At 54.4% G+C, this 15,938-nt stretch overlaps 1 protein-coding gene across 23 annotated transcripts; it reads left to right on the forward strand.

Moving 5' to 3' along the window:
* The first annotated feature begins 1,461 nt into the window (after positions 1–1,461).
* Positions 1,462–15,210, forward strand: Dpf1 (double PHD fingers 1). Of its 23 annotated transcripts, none has more exons than XM_087584615.1 (12): positions 1,462–1,631; positions 7,072–7,232; positions 7,306–7,413; positions 8,919–9,046; positions 9,263–9,352; positions 10,599–10,677; positions 10,830–10,961; positions 11,838–11,888; positions 11,982–12,101; positions 13,174–13,286; positions 13,769–13,880; positions 14,030–15,209. In XM_087584615.1, the coding sequence occupies exons 1-12, from the start codon at positions 1,483–1,485 to the stop codon at positions 14,098–14,100; spliced, it is 1,314 nt and encodes a 437-aa protein (XP_087440741.1). In that variant the 5' UTR covers positions 1,462–1,482; the 3' UTR covers positions 14,101–15,209. The 23 variants fall into 23 exon arrangements, with proteins under 23 accessions (XP_087440741.1, XP_087440743.1, XP_087440759.1 ...); XM_087584617.1 differs by having other exon boundaries at positions 13,799–13,880; XM_087584620.1 differs by lacking the exon at positions 1,462–1,631 and adding an exon at positions 5,611–5,735.
* Positions 15,211–15,938: the final 728 nt, after the last annotated feature.

A 15,938-nucleotide genomic window follows, 5' to 3' on the forward strand; every position in this document is an offset into this window, starting at 1 on the left:
GGCTGGCCTTGAACTCAGAGATCTACCTGCCTCTGCTTCCTGGGTGGTGGGATTAAAGGCATGTGTCACCACCACCGAGGACCAGCGTTCTAATGAGTGGAGTGGAGGCAACAATGGACTAAATGGTTAAATGTGTCATATATATATATATATACTATATATATATAGTATAAATATATATGTATAAATATTCAGAAGGAAATGTACTATTAGCTCCAGACCAACCTAGTCAACTTAGTGAGATCCTTTGTCCAATAAAGAGTAAAAGGCCAGCTAGTGAGATGGTTCGGTGGATAAGAGCATTTCTCAGCAACCCTGTAGACTTGAGCTCTGCCTCTGGGACTCACAGTAGGAGAGCGGGCCTCCCGTGTGTGTTGCTCTCTCGCTTCCACACAAGCGCCATGCACACAGTAGGGGTGCTGAGTGGGCACATGCATTCGCACATGCACACAAAATCAATGTGTCAAATATTATAAAAAGAAGTATGACAGGTGGACTGGCAAGCCAATCCTGAGCCCTGAGTTTATTCCCAGGCCCCACACAGTAGATGGGGACCCTTGTGTAATGGGATTTGGTGATGGGTGTGGCATGCTCTAAGGAAGAAGGGCTTGGAGGATGAATCTCTCTTGGAACACATTGCTTTTTCTGCAGTGGCCTATAAGATCTTACACCATCCGTGTCCTTGCTCACTTCAAATTTGCCTCACTTTTCACTCACCTAAGGTACTTTTTATTTTCTAAGATTTGGTTTTAGATTTATTTTCTCTGCATTAGTGTTTGCACGCGTGTGTCTGTGTACCTTGCCTGTGTCTGGTGCTCACAGAGACCAGAAAAGGATGTCAGACCCCTGGAGCTGGATTTTCAGGCGAGTGTGGACAGCCCAATGTGGATGCTGGGAACGGAACCTGGGTCCTTTGGAAGAACAGGAGGAGTTCTTAACTGCTAAGCCATCTCTCCAGCATTAGAATGTGAACTTCTTGAGAAGAACAGCGACTTCGTCATTGCTGTATTCCCAGCGCCAGAGAGTACTGGCCCATAGGTGCTATGCCAATGGACAAAGACATTGATTAAACCCTTCTGTTCTAAGACAGCTTTACAACAAGTTAGAGCCACTCACACCAGCAGGGACAGAAAAAAAAAATATTCCTTACACCCTGTGGGTCATCCACATCCCTTGGGGTGGTGATGGTGGTGGTGGTGGTGGTATGGGACTAGATGGTGGAAGAAGCCCCAGCTGGGACCTAGACATCCTCAGAGTGGGAAGGATGCTACATTGGGATGCTCAGCCCCGCCCTGTATCCCCAGCAACCAATGGGTGCGCCATACTCCCAACGGCCCCTGGGACGTGTAGTCCCCGCAGGGGCGCCCTCGGGCGCCGCCGCGCGCCCCTAGACTCCAGGTCCCGTCGTGCGCCGGGAGGCGCGGGGATTGGCTGGGCCACGCCCCCAGCCCGCCCCGCTTCGCTCGCGCCGCAGCCCCAAGAATGAATGAAATCGTAGCGCGCTGGGCGGCAGAGCGGGCGTCGCAGGCCGGGCTGGGCCCGCGCGCAGCGGCAGCGGCAGCGGCGCCCCGGGCCGGAGGCGGCCCAGCGGAGCGGGCCATGGCCACCGCCATTCAGAACCCGCTCAAGTCGTGAGTGTCCCTTCCCTAAGTCTGGACCCCCTCCCTCAGGAGCCTGTCCCCCCCCCCCGCACTCTCCGGGGCCGGGGTGGGGGACGCAGCGCGTGGATGGTATAAATGGTACTTGGGGATCCCCTTGCACACCCACTCCCCTGCTGACCCTTCATCCCCTATCGCCTCTGGGGTTAGATACCGGAGCCCTTCTGGATCGCGGGGGCACCTCTTCTTTGTCGCTGTCAGTGAAGGAATGTGCCGGGGGCTAGGGGGTGGTGGAGGCCGTGTCCCCACCCAGAGTGGGGGTAGGGGCTTCACTCGCCTACTCCATCTCTGCTCCTCGGAGTCTTTGGGGTGCCCGACTTCCCCGGGTGGGTGGGAGGTATCAACCTTTAAGTACCGGCCAGGAGCCTCACGCATCTCACCCCATTCCCCCTCATCAAAGCACCATCCTCTTGTCGGGTCTTTCTCCAGGAACCCCGTGGCTGCAGAGTGGGATCTAAGGCCATCCCCATTTGAGTCCTTACTGTCTCCTCTCTTTGCTCCCGGGTCTCCCAGACCTAGAAGTCTTGATGTCTCGGTCGGCTCGGACCGCGGCATTCCTCCTTCTCCCCGCCCATACCCATCTAATGCGAGCACCTCCCATCCCTTTGGGGACCGGTGCCTCGGGAGCTGGTGCTGGGAGCGCCCTCCCTCTCCGGGAATTCCCTCCCTTTCGGTCTGTGCTATACTCTCTGAGTGCTGGCTGCCTGCTGGGCCGGGTGACTGGACACCCGGCCGCCTGGGTCTGAGGCTAGCCCCTCCCCGTCCCTCCTCGCTTTTTTGCCATCGGATGCCAGCTTCACCTCTTTATATCTCCCTCCTTCCTTCCTCGGGATCCCGGACTCCCGGGTCCCAACGCTCTCTTTCCCTCCCACCCCCTTTCCCAGGCGGTGACAGCCGGCTCCGAGTGACAGGAGCGTGGCCGCTCCCGCCCTCTCTCCCTGCAGGAGAGCGGCACTCCCCTCCCCCGCTCCGGGCCCGGCAGAGGAGGCGGAGGGCGAGCGCCCGCAGCGCCGCACAAAGGGGCCGGGGCTACTTCCCCCTTTCCCCACCCCCTGCACTCACGGACTTGACCTTGAGCCTGGAGCTTTGGGATGACTGGGGGTGTGCATCCCCCACCCCCGTCCACCCAAAGAACAGTTGTTTGGACCCAAGCCCCTCCCCGGTCGCTTCTGGTTTCTGGGGGCGGGGGGAGGGCGGTGAGAGTTAGGGGGCCGGGATTTACAGTGGAGCTAGAGGAACTGTCTGGTGCCTGGGTCAGTGTGAAGGGGAGAGTAGTGGTAAGGTGCTCCGCTTGCCTCTCATTCGAAGCCACACACACACACCGAGGTTGCCTTTTTGAGGGACACCCTGAAATCACTGAAGATTGGAGTTTCAATCTGGGTCGGTGGGTCTGCAGACACGTTGGAGGAAGTGTGCGTTTGATATGCTCTCTGCAGGAGTAGAGGGGGCAGCCAATCTCTTCAGGTTATCTTTCAAAGGGTCTGTCTATTGGGCTGGAAGTGGGGACACAACTTGCTCCTCAATGGTGCGGGAGCCACAGGTCGTAGTAGTGTCCCACGCCTTTAATCGCAGATGCAGGAGAATTTCTGCGGGTCTGGTCTACCCATGAGCTCCGGGCCAGCCAGGGCTAGAGCCAAATCCCCTTGGGAAGAAGAGTCCATTGGCACTGGCTTTAGTTCCTTCTGTCTGAATTCACACTTGGCTTTGAAGCCCACTCTGGGCCTCAGTGTTACAGTGTGGGTTGGGCAGAATAGCTGTTTGCATTACCTCGTGGGGGCAGCAGCCAGGCCCGTGGAGGCTGTTGTGTTATGGACATGATCTTTGATACTCAAGCCACCTAAGTCACTAAATCAATGAAGCTGGCCCGGAGTACCTGACTTCCCGTTGACACTTTCGAGGTGCTGGGATTAACAAGTGTGTGCCAGCGAGCCTGGTCCTTGAGTCTTGTGGGTTTTTGCTTGTTAGTTTTGTTTTCAAGACAGAGCCTTAAAAACTCTCTAGGCACCGGCTACCATCCCATGCTAGGGTGACATACCTGAGCCACTGGATCTCACTAAAAGGTCCATCTTTGTCCAGCACTTTGCACAGAGCCTGACTCAAAGGATTGATGTGAATAGTGACTAGTTAGTATTATCACACAGGGCACTGGGCTGGGGACAGGAGAGTTGCCTGGGCAACTGAGAGGACTGGGAGGGCCAGGTTCTGAGGAGAGTGTGTGCAGAAGGGTCTGTGATGGTGATGGGCAAGCAAAGGGAGCCAGGCCCTTTCCTGGTGGTCGCCTGGGTGTCAGAGGTGACCTGAGCTGGAGAAGGAGTGTAAGTAAGGGCAGGACCGAGGTAGAACCGTGGAGCCAGTTGGTGTGGTGAGGATCTGGAGGGTGGTAGAGGACTGTTACAAGGACCCTCCTAGCTGAACACTGGGCCTGGAAACTGGGCATATGGTGGCATGGTCTGGAGATGATACAAAGTCAGGGGTGCCATTTATTCCTGGGTAGGACATAAATTAGACACCATACCAGTGCCGGGGAACGGATGGGTCAAGGCCTTGGATGATTTGATATGGGTGGGCGGATGGGGACATTTGTAAAAAGGAGCTAAGTCTTGAGATGTATTGTGTGTTTGAAGTGCGGGGAGATCTTGAGACTTGTGAGGATGGGTGGACCGCCCCCTGCTGGACAAGAGTGGTTTTGTATTAACACTTGATATGCTAATTTATGCAGCCACTCTAATCAGAATGCTAAGTTATTCCCCAGAGGGTGGGGCTGAGTGAGTGAGTGGTGTGTGTGTGTGTGTGTGTGTGTGTGTGTGGTGTGAGACTCAGTAGGTCAGCTCATTCTCTGGGGATCTCTTACTGTGGGTGATGGTAGGAGAGAAAAGAAGACGAGGCTCCTGTAGGGATGGATGACAGGCGCACGAATCCTACATCCAGACAACAGTCAGGAGCTGCGAACAGGTAAGGTTTCCTCAGGATCTCAAAGTCCTCCTCTGGAAAATGAGACTAGTAAAGGTTTAGCGTGGAGTGAGTGTTAGGTGCACAGTAGGTGTTAAGTATTCACTCAACAAATATTTGTTGAACACCTACTAAGGCAGGCTACTAATTCTTCCTAATAACAATGTTACCGGGGCTGGGGATTTAGCTCAGTGGTAGAGCGCTTACCTAGGAAGCACAAGGCCCTGGGTTCGGTCCCCAGCTCCGAAAAAAAAGAACCAAAAAAAAAAAAAAAAACAAACAAAAAAAAAACAATGTTACCACTTTATGTCTTGGTACATATCAGATCCTCTTTGTAGATATCTTCTCTGTGGAATAAGTGAATTTATTAGTACCTGCCAGAGATTAATTCCAGCACTTGGTGGTGTGGAGTCACACACTAATTCCAGCACTTGGAGAGACAGAGGCAGCAGAATTGACCAGCTTGGGTTGAACAGCAAGATGCTGTCCTTAAAACAGCCACTTACCCTGTTACTACTGTAATCTTCAGTCCGTCGAGACAGGCCCAGAAAGCTTAAGTAATGCGCCTGAAGTCCTATCGGCGAGGATTTGAACCCAAGAAGAATGACGGCAGTTCTGTAGTGAGGTGGCCGCGAGAGTTATCTCTCAGTCACGATGGATTCTCTAGAGTTTGGAGTGCCAGGTGGCGTCTGGCGCGCCGGTGACACCGCCGGGTGGGCACCTGCGAGGTCCCCGCGCCTGTGGCTGGGTGTGCGTGAAGGTGGGGTGAATGGAAGTCTGCGAGTGTAGTGTGACTGTGTGTAAGCGGCCATGTGCGCGTGTGTGCGTGCATGCGTCTGTGCACGTGGGGCTGGGAGTGCATGTGAGTGAGCGTGTGTGAACCACTGCGTGATCCTCCATCCCTCTGGGTCGGAGGACCCGCTAGGGACTACCACTCCCAGCATGGCCTGGGCGGCCCGCCCTGCCAACCTGATTGGTTGAGATCCTCGTGCTCCCGCCCCCCGGGAATGAATGGATGGGCGGCCTCAGCGCCCGCCCGACCGCTGGGAGGACCGACCCGGCAGGGACCTGCTGGGGGCAGGACCCGGGGAGCAAGATGGCCACGGTCATCCCCAGCCCCCTGAGGTGGTGCGGGCGTGCGCGAGGCGGGGGAGTCAGCGCGGGCGAGTCTGTGTGGCTGCGAGTGCGTGTGTGTGTATGTGTGCGGCCGCTGGGGGTGGGGCTGGTGGGGTGTCAGGGGGCTGTCACCGCGTGCGGGGGTGCGAGTGTATGTGACTGTGGGTGTCTGGCAAGAATGGTGTACGACGCGTTGCTCCTGGACGGGTGGAGGGCGTGGGGGAGGGGTCTCCAAGGATTTTTAGGGGAAAGGGGTCATGTCCCCTCCCAGGGATGCTAGGGTTTGAGAGAGGGTAAATGATTTAGAGAAGATGGGGCCTGGGTACACTCGAGTCGAACCCACGCTACCTTTGTCTTGGGGTGTGGAGTGTGTTGTGAGACTTATACATTGCTTTTTGTTTTGTAGCTGAATGTGTGGGTATGTATAGGATTTCTTTTATTCTGCACTACCTATCTGAGTATTTGGGTCTCTAAGTGTGTGCACATGTCTGGTGAAACTGCACCATTTATGTTCCGTGTCTCTGGATAGGGAGCTGTAGGGATAGGTCTAAATATTTGCACGAACAGAGGCAGACCGGACTGTCCCTCTGTTTCCAAGGGGTGTACCTGTGTTTGTGAATGTATTTTAAATTTGGGTTTGTTTTTCCCCGGAGGGTGTGAATGTGTGTATGTGTACCTGTATAAATCTCTGTGATGTCTTTGTATTGTGTGTTTGGCTGAAGTGTCTCTGGATGAATATGTAAGCGCATATGTAAATGATTCTAGGGTCCCTATCTTTTGACAACGTGTGACTGTTGGGATGAGTGTTGTGTGGTGTGTTTCCATGTTGTGGGGCTTTGTGGATAATCTTCCTCTGGACACATCTGGGGTCTCTGGATACATGGCATTCATAGGTAGTTCTATGGATATTCTTTTAAAATTTGGAATATTTGTGTTCTGCAAGAGATGTGCGGCTGTGCGACAGAGAGAATTTGTTTGCTACTCCTTTGTGAATATTGGGATATGTTTCTCTTTGTGTGTGAATCCCGTGTGGCCATGTGCGATTTGTTTGTATTGGATGTTTGGCTACATGTGTGGACGGGTCCCGGTGTGTTTTGGTCTGTTTCTATATTGTCTGTGAATACTTCTTAACCCGAGACATAATCAAGTTTTAGGTAACTGCTTCCCTGCCTGCACCCTGCCCCGCCCCCGGATCCTGAGGGGTGGGAGGAGATGGGGGAGGTGAAGGTGGACCTGGTCGGCTTGCCCTTTGAGGACCAGCGGGAACGGGCCGCGGGGGAGGGTGCTGGGCCTCCTCGCACCAGCCCTTGCTGACAGCCGCCCGCCCACTGCTCGCCCGCCCCCGCAGCCTTGGCGAGGACTTCTACCGGGAGGCCATCGAGCACTGCCGCAGCTACAACGCGCGCCTGTGTGCCGAGCGCAGCCTGCGCCTGCCCTTCCTCGACTCTCAGACCGGCGTGGCTCAGAACAACTGCTACATCTGGATGGAGAAGACCCACCGCGGGCCTGGTACCCGCCGCGAGGCTGGGGCGGGGCGGGGCCTGCGTCCAGGGACCTCACTCTCACAGCCTCTCTCCTCTAGGTTTGGCCCCAGGACAGATCTACACTTACCCCGCCCGCTGTTGGAGGAAGAAACGGAGACTCAACATCCTGGAGGACCCCAGGCTCCGGCCCTGCGAGTACAAGATCGGTGGGTGGAGCTGTGTCCCCTGCGCTTGCTGTGGCCCCAGTCAAGGCCTTCAACCCCCCCTGCTGCCCGTCTGAACTGTCTGAACTTCGTCTTTATTATCTTGAGTGTCTTCACAGCAGGGTATCTGTCCCTGGATGTCTTGAGTTACTTTCTTTGAGTTCCTGAGCTGCCAGCTGTACCTGCTATGTGGGTCAGGACGAGCAGGTGTATGGAGGACGCGGTGTTATCCATGTCTAGATGTATCAAGTCTGACTGTACGTGTTTCTGAGTGAGCTGGGACACACCCGTGTCTGGCAGTGTTTCTTTCTGTGGGTGCTTGAGGGCTGTCTCACCGTGTATGTGTTAAGAGTTAGCCACAGTTCTCCAGCTGTGGGTCAAGACCCCGCATAACCTATTTACATTCACGATTTGTATCTGTAGCAAAATTACTGTTACAAAGTAGCAACGAAATCATCTTATGGCTGGGGGTGACCACAACATGGGGAACTGTATTAAATTTAGGGTCACACTTTTAGGAAGGTTGAGAGCCACTGAGTTAAGGGTGTCTAGTTGTATTCACTGCTTGAGTGTTTTAGAATGCCTGTTCCTTTCTAGGTGTTTCCAAGAGAGAATATGTATCAGAAAGTGTGTATTTGATTGTGTGTGGGTGGTAGGTCTGTGCGTACCTAGCTTTTTCTGGGCTCTATGTGATTCTGTCAGCGCATCCTGTTAGGGTAGTGTCTGTGAGAGCCTTTCTGGGTTAGGTGTTTCTTCTGGAGTTTTCCAGTGTGTTCTGGAAAGGCAGACATTGGTCTCGTCCTCTGTCCAAATGTGTGTGTGAAGGTTTGCTTGTATCAGGAGTACTGGAAGTGCTGACTGGCTGTGATTTCCGGTGTATGTCAGACTGTGTTTCTCTGTGCAAGTGTGTGACCACATTTGAGTGCTTCTCCTTGGGGTTGTCTCTGAGTGTCCAGGTGTATCACGTGGCCTGCCTGTGTCTTCCTAATTAACGAAGGCCCAGATTTCTCTGAGGCTCTGCCTGTCTCTTCCTGAGTATCTCTGTATCCAAGGACTTAATCGTATCTCTTCTGTGTGTCCAGCTGTACTCAAAGGTTGGCTGTGTTCCTTCGTGTGGCTGGCCATCTATCTGCATGTCCCGCATATGTGTCTGTATGTATCCTATTCAAATGTCTTTCTAACTTTCTTTGGGTGTATCTGAGGGTCTAGGCGCCTTTTCACTGTGCAGGTGTTTATGAGGGTCTGCTATTGTTCCTGAGGGTTTCTGGTGTATGCGGGTCTCGCCCTGTCTTCTTTATCTAGTAGAGCTGAGGGCATGGCTGTGTCTCCCCAGGGTATGGGCATTCTTTCCAGGGCCCGAGTTGAATCCTTATGTCCATTGTTGGTTGAGCGTGGGAGAGGCTGCCCCTGCTACAAGGACCACGCTCCCACCCCCACCTGCCTGCAACCTGGGCACTTTGACCACAGCCTCTTCAACTGATACCCCTTTCCCTGTGGACTGTCCCCAGATTGTGAGGCACCTCTGAAGAAGGAGGGTGGCCTCCCGGAAGGGCCAGTCCTTGAGGCTCTGCTGTGCGCTGAGACTGGAGAGAAGAAAGTGGAGTTGAAGGAGGAGGAGACCATTATGGACTGTCAGGTAGGAGCCCCCTCCCTGGCTGCAGGTGCGCTGTCACCACTATGCCTTCCTGCTCTGAGATGCCCGGCTCCACAGGGCCTTTGGGGACCCTACAGCCCCATTCTCCCAGAACACCTCTGCTTGTAGAAGGCTCCCTGACTTGCTCTCCCACCCCACCTGCAGCACATCAGTGCCCCCACCTTCTTGACCCCCCAATCTCCCTTCTACTGGGCCCAGAAACAGCAGTTGCTGGAGTTTCCGCATGATCTCGAGGTAGAAGACTTGGAGGAAGACATTCCCAGGAGGAAGAACAGGGCCAAAGGAAAGGTATCTTCCAGAAGCTTCTCCCTCCCACCTCCTCCCCAGAGCTATGTGAAGGAGTAGAGGGTTTTGCACCCATTCTTATGGGTGAGGAAATGGAAACTCAGTGGATTATAACAATTTCAAAATTGGAGCTTGTGGATCAGAACTGTCTTGCAGACCTGGGTGTGGCAGCCCACACTTGTAATCCCAGTACCTGGGAGGCTGAGGCAGGAGAATTGCTCCAAGTTTGGGAGAAGTGAATCCCAGGCTATTCTGAACTCCATAAAGAGACCATGTGCAAAAAGAAAAAAAAAATCCTAAACCAAACCAGCCACCCAGACAACAACAGCAACACACACACAAACACACACACAAACATGTATGCACACATACGAACACGTACAAACACGTATGCATAACCACATGTGGATATACACACATACAAACACATGGACAAATATACACTCCACATACACACATAAACACACATATACATGCACACCACACACACAAGTGCACCTGCATATACGAACATATACACACATATACCATGCATATACACCACATATACAGACACATATGCAAATACACATTTACTACATGCACACAATCAAACATACACACACACAACACACACATACACACATACACACACACCCTCCATTATGAGCAGTAAAAAAGTGTTAGAACACACCTTTAATTCCAACACTGGAGAGGCTGAGGCAAGAGGACCTCTGTGAGTTCAAGGCCAACCTGATCTGTATAGCGAGTTCTCGGACAGCAAGGACTGTGTGGAGAGACTCTGTCTCAAAACAACACCAAAAAGAACTATCTAATAGGTGTACTGCGAGAAGTTCAAAGGCTCACAGCTAGAAAATGTGCCTGGTTTTAATGGGGAGACTTCATTATTGCTGTGTGGCTCTGCGATGGCACCCAGAGTCTCATACTCCCATGACACCTGCTCTGTCACTGAGCCACACCCCTAGTACTAAGAAAATTTTAACTTTTTTCTTCAGTTTGAATTTTCAAGTCTAAATGAAGAAACCCACTAAGGCATGGTAGCACATACCCGTAACCCAGAGGCAGGAGGATCACTGCATGTTTAAGGCCAGTCTGATCGACAGAGTGAATTCCAGGTCAGGCAGGGCTACACCATGAGACTCTGTCTAAAGCAACGACAGCAACGACAAGGACAAACTCAAAAGCCCCAGGAATGATGAGCCTTTCCCTGGTTTCCTGGCTTCCTTACTCCTAACCCTCCTCCCTACAGGCGTATGGCATTGGAGGTCTCCGGAAACGCCAGGACAACGCATCCTTGGAGGACCGAGACAAGCCGTACGTCTGTGATAGTGAGTTCTGCCGAGGGGAAAGAGAGAGGGGGTGTGGGACCCAGGGACTCTCCCTTTTGGCCCTTGGCAGAGCAGGGGGGTGTGATCCTGGAGACCCGGGGTGGAGGAGGTGGCCCTGGAGTCTGACAACCACCTGCTCACTTCCCCTCCAGTCTGTGGGAAGAGGTATAAGAACCGGCCAGGGCTTAGCTACCACTACACCCACACCCACCTGGCTGAGGAGGAGGGGGAGGAGCACACTGAGCGCCACGCCCTGCCTTTCCACCGGAAAAACAACCATAAACGTGAGTTGTGAGTTGGAGGGTCAAGGCTGGTGGGTGAGGTGCGAGGGGTGGGGCGGGGGCGGTGGAGACTGGTAGTGTCTGGGGAGGTGGAGGCACAGTTAGACATTTCTGGAAAAAATCTTCACGGTTCCCTCCCCCACCAATCATAGGGATGCTGGCTCTAGGGTTGCCATGACAACCAACCCCCTCTCTCTCTCTCTCTCTCTCTCTCTCTCTCTCTCTGTCTCTCTCTCTCTCTCTCTCTCTCTCTCTCTCTCTGTCTCTCTCACTCTTTCACTCACTCCCTTCCCGGGTTTATTTCTGGGTCTGATTTATTGTTTCAATTAGAACCTGGAGTGGGGTGGTAGATGATCCCCTCTCTTCCTAGACCTCCCTTGTCTCCTCTGCTATGCTAGGGTCCAGGGGCAAGGTCCCCAGGGTCCTTGATACCCACTCATGGCTGTTCCATGCCATGACAACTGAACCATGGGGGGAGGGGGCCTAGCTCACCTGTCCCTCAAAGACAGCTTCTACAAATCCACAGGCCTGACCCAGAACCTTCTGTGCTATAACAATGTCCTCCTGATTAGGCGTTGCAGAACTGCGGGCTAAGCGTTGGCCTAGGCAAGCTTACCTGGGGGGTGCAAACACACGATGGTGGCAGCAGCCATGGGTTCTTGCTAAGGTTATGTCTATCCTCACACTTTTACCCAAATAGAGAAAACATACCCAAATAGAATCCTAAGAGTTAGGGTTCTGGTGAGCATTCCTTGTCCCTCCCCCAGCTTTCTTGCTACTTCCCAGTGCCTGGGCCAAGGGTCCGCCCCTGGGGCTGAGGCTGGGGACAGATGGGACCTTGCCTATGGTAAGAGCCCCTTTCTGTCCCCCTACCCCCAGAGTTTTACAAAGAATTGGCCTGGGTCCCCGAGGCACAGAGGAAACACACAGGTAGGGGCACCTCCCTCCTCCCCGACTTCTGCAGTAGTCTTTGACTGGCACGCCTCACCTGTCCTGTGCCCACCGCTGCCTGCTGTCTTTCAGCCAAGAAAGCACCAGATGGCACTGTCATCCCCAATGGCTACTGTGACTTTTGCCTGGGGGGCTCCAAGAAGACTGGATGTCCTGAGGACCTCATCTCCTGTGCGGACTGCGGGCGATCAGGTGAAACTCACTACGTATTTCTGGAAGATCGGAGGCGGGAGGAGGACATCTCAGAATCTGAATTTAGGGAGTGGGAGGCAGGCGAGTAAGGGGCTGTCCCTAGCCTGTCCTAGGGGCTGCCTCTGCTGCAGGGGTTTGTGACAGACTGAGCAGGCTTGCTGGCACAGTGGGAACCAACAGTACAAGGTGCCCTGGCTTTGTGCTTTCCCGGCAAGGAGAGTAGAGAGAAGCTAGGGAGGCATTGTGGGTAGGGGACGGAGGTGTGGGAGCAATTGCACCACCTGGGTGCTGTGAATAGCAGGATTGTGTGCTGTAGAACTGTGGTTAATACAGTGTGGTTTTCCATGGAGGCCTCCTGGGTAGTAAGGCTGGTCACTTGAGCAGCGTGGATGATGGACTGTGGCTGTGATGTGCTGTGGGCAGAGTGCTGTGGCTACTGGCGTCTGGCTCTGAGAGATGTAGTTGTAACCGTTGGGTGCTGTGGGCAGTGGCTACAGGTGCCTTCGCGCCGTGGGAGAATGGCTGAGCCGATTCACACCGCGAGTGTTGTCAGAGGAAGTTCGTTTGCTGGTGCCTGGTGCGGGATGGCCTTTGGTTTTCAGAGAAGCAAGGTGTGGGGACCCTGTTGTGGAACTCAGTTGCCATAGCATCCTGGTTGGCAGAGGTCGGCTGCCACGTTGCTGTGGTTAACAGGAGGGCTGGACGCTCTGCTGTGGGTATTGGAATGTGGCTGCCTAGCGCAATACTTAACAGACTGTGGTGGCCGCGGTGTTGTGGGTGGTAGAACGTGGTTGCCACAGCACTGTGGGTAATGGAATGTGGTTGCCATGGTGTTCTGGGGAGCAGAGTGTGGTTGTCATGGTGGCTGAGTAGGAGACTGTGGTGGCCAACACACGGCTGCTTGCCCGACAGTCGAGCTTCCGGATGTTGGTCTCAGGGTTAGGGTCCCACTGCAGAGCTCACCTTGACCTCTGGGTCGGGGCTGAGGATAGAGCCATTACCTCCCCACGTGTCAGTAGCCACCAGAGGTACAACGACTCCGCTAACGGCCTCCCTGCCCCTCAACCCCCAGGACATCCCTCGTGTTTACAGTTCACGGTGAACATGACCGCAGCCGTGCGGACCTACCGCTGGCAGTGTATCGAATGCAAGTCCTGCAGCCTGTGTGGCACCTCGGAGAATGACGTGAGTGCCCGCCCCACCTCCCGGGCACATCCCCAGCTTCCCTTCCGGCCTGGCTCTGCCACCTTTGCTCGTGAAGCCTAAAGCCTTCCTTGTTCATAACCCCTGGGTGACCAGCATTAGCATGCATTACGGTCACCATCGTCCCTAGTGTTCCTTTGTCATATTCTTCCCCTTGATGCCTCCCAGCCTCCCTTGAGGCTGGTGCTCTGGTTCCCACTACACAGAGACGATACTGAGCTCAGAGAGGGAGAATGACGCCTGAGGTCGCCAAGCTCAGAAGGTCGTAGGGCCAGCATTCGAACCTATATATTGGTCCCAAGTTGGTCTCTGGCTAGTTGAACATCGTTCAGCGTTCTGTAGCTACAGAATCCAGACCACACTGTGTGAGCCGCGACAAGGCCAGTTAGTTTTCTCATAAGGGCCCCTGGGACCCAGCCCCTGCCCCAGCCCCCCACCCCGGTTTCTGGTGCCCGTGCCCCCAGGGTGCCAGCTGGGCGGGTCTCACCCCCCAGGACCAGCTGCTGTTCTGTGACGACTGCGATCGGGGTTACCACATGTACTGCCTGAGCCCTCCCATGGCGGAGCCCCCGGAAGGTGAGGGAAGAGATGGGTGAGACACGGGGTGGGTGGGTTGGAACATTGTCTTCTTGGTGGCAGAGACCATGTGCTCTGGGTGGGGACAGGTGGGGGGGGCGCTCTTCATCGGCTTGAGTCTAATTTTGTCTCACTGGCTTCCCCCGCAGGGAGCTGGAGTTGCCACCTCTGTCTCCGGCACTTGAAAGAAAAGGCCTCCGCTTACATCACCCTGACTTAGACCTGGCTCTGCTTCTCCAGGACCTTTGGGTGGTGCTATCCTCGGCCTCTTGGAGCTCCTGACTTTTCCCGCCTGGTGTCCCCAGTGGAAGGGATAGGGTGAAGCCCAGAGAGGGGCCAAGGCGGTCTCCCTCTGCAAGTGGAATGTTACCCTGAGGGAGGGTGGGTCCAGCAGGGTCCCTCCTGTCCCCCATCTTCATTCCTTGACAAGTGGGCACCAGGCTTCTGCTCCCCTCAAAGCCATACCCCGCCTCTGGGCGGGCATAGAGGGGTAGTGGATGCCAGCCAGTGGCACGGAAAAAGCCTTTTTCTAAAGAAAAAGACAAAACGTGAAAAAAAAAAAAGGAAAAAAAAAAAGAAATTAATATATACAAAGATTCCTCTAAGCCTGGCTGGGTGGGGGGCCACTGAGTGTCTGCTGGGACCTGACTTTACCAGTTTCCTGAATGGCCCCTCCCCACCCCATTTCTGGAGTTGCAATTGTCTCAACTCCCATCTGAGGTGGGTACCACACCTTCCTCACAGCCAGGCCAGGTGGGCATGGTGCCCACACACTGCCCCCTCCCGGTACCCACCGTGGATACTGCATGATGTGAACCATGGTTTTGAACTCTTCCTGCCCCTCCTTTGAGAGCCCCGCCCTGCGCCCACCCGGTGCCTGCCAGACCTGGGGCTTGCAGCTGGGGGAGGCCGGTGGGGTGAGGCAGGCAGGCAGGCAGCCAGCCCGCTGCAATGAGAAGAAGCACAGATTGCAATGGACTCAGTTGTTTTTTGTTTTTTGTTTTTGTTTTTGTTTTTTTTTCTTTCTTTCTCCCTTCTCAACCCTTTCCTTCCCTACCCAGCCAGGCTGGGCTGCCTCCTTCCCCCCATCGCTAGCCATTTTGGGGGTGGCAAGGAGGTGTGGTCGTTTCTCGTGGTTGTGTGTGTTTGTTGTTCGGGTTTTAAAAAAGGGAAATTGAGACTGCAAGTGGGGGGAGGTGGAGGGTCTGGGGGAGTCTGCCCCCCAACCCAGGAGTACCCCCCTTGCCACCAAGTCTCCTTTATTGCCTGCCTCTGCTGTGAATTAACTTGTTCTGTGTATTAAACTGGGCCGGACCCCTCTGCCCACAACTGCTTCCATCTCTAACCTCTCTTGGGGTGTCACCAACATGGGAAGTCAAGGGGCCTCACTGGGGTAGAAGCCACTGTGGCTGGCCCCCACCTCTTTGCCCCTACACCATGCCTCCCTCTGGCTTTGTCCCAGCTCCTCCCTGTCTTGCTGGAGAGAAGAGGGGGATGGGGTGGAGGGGCTCCCACCCAGCCAGCTGTGGTTGCCATAGCAACGGGCTGCTGCAGCTGCAGCGGGAGGCAGCTCAAAGAGGGAGGTGGGAGTGAAGACTTGGGGGGAAGGGAGGGCTGGAGAGACCAGAAGGCAGCCCCCTCCCAGGCTAGGGTTCGGAGATTGCACCTCAGCCGGGTTGGCTGTCACTTGGGATTCCCTGTCCTGGGTGTGGCTAAAAGTGGAGGACAGGAGGACGTCTCAAAACACAGGGATTTAAGGAAACAGGCAGGGTGGGGTGGGGGTGGGAATGGAGTACCAGGGCAATGGTCAGAAAGGAAGAGGATTCTGAGGCCACAAATTTACTGAATGAAAAAAAGAGGACAAAGCTCATTTGTGGGGAGATGGGCAAATGTGAGAGTCCCAGGAACTCCGAGGGAAGAGGACTGGGACGGGGTGGAAGACTAGTCCAGGACATAATAGTCTAAAAGAAGGAAAAAAAAAAAAAAAAAAAAAGCCAGGCTCTGGCAAGACCAGGGGAGGGAGAAGTGGACAGCTATTTGGAGAGACAAGCTGAAAAT

Source organism: Rattus norvegicus, chromosome 1, assembly GCF_021556685.1.
Source record: "Rattus norvegicus strain SHRSP/BbbUtx chromosome 1, alternate assembly SHRSP_T2T, whole genome shotgun sequence".
NCBI classification, from domain to species: Eukaryota; Metazoa; Chordata; class Mammalia; order Rodentia; family Muridae; genus Rattus; species Rattus norvegicus.

Coding starts and splice junctions, on each gene's coding strand:
- Dpf1 (XM_087584615.1), top strand. CDS start 1,483: ATGAATGAAATCGTAGCGCGCTGGGCGGCAGAGCGGGCGTCGCAGGCC. Junction 7,414..8,918: donor GCCCTGCGAGTACAAGATCG/GTGGGTGGAGCT, acceptor GACTGTCCCCAG/ATTGTGAGGCACCTCTGAAG. Junction 13,287..13,768: donor GTGGCACCTCGGAGAATGAC/GTGAGTGCCCGC, acceptor CCGTGCCCCCAG/GGTGCCAGCTGGGCGGGTCT.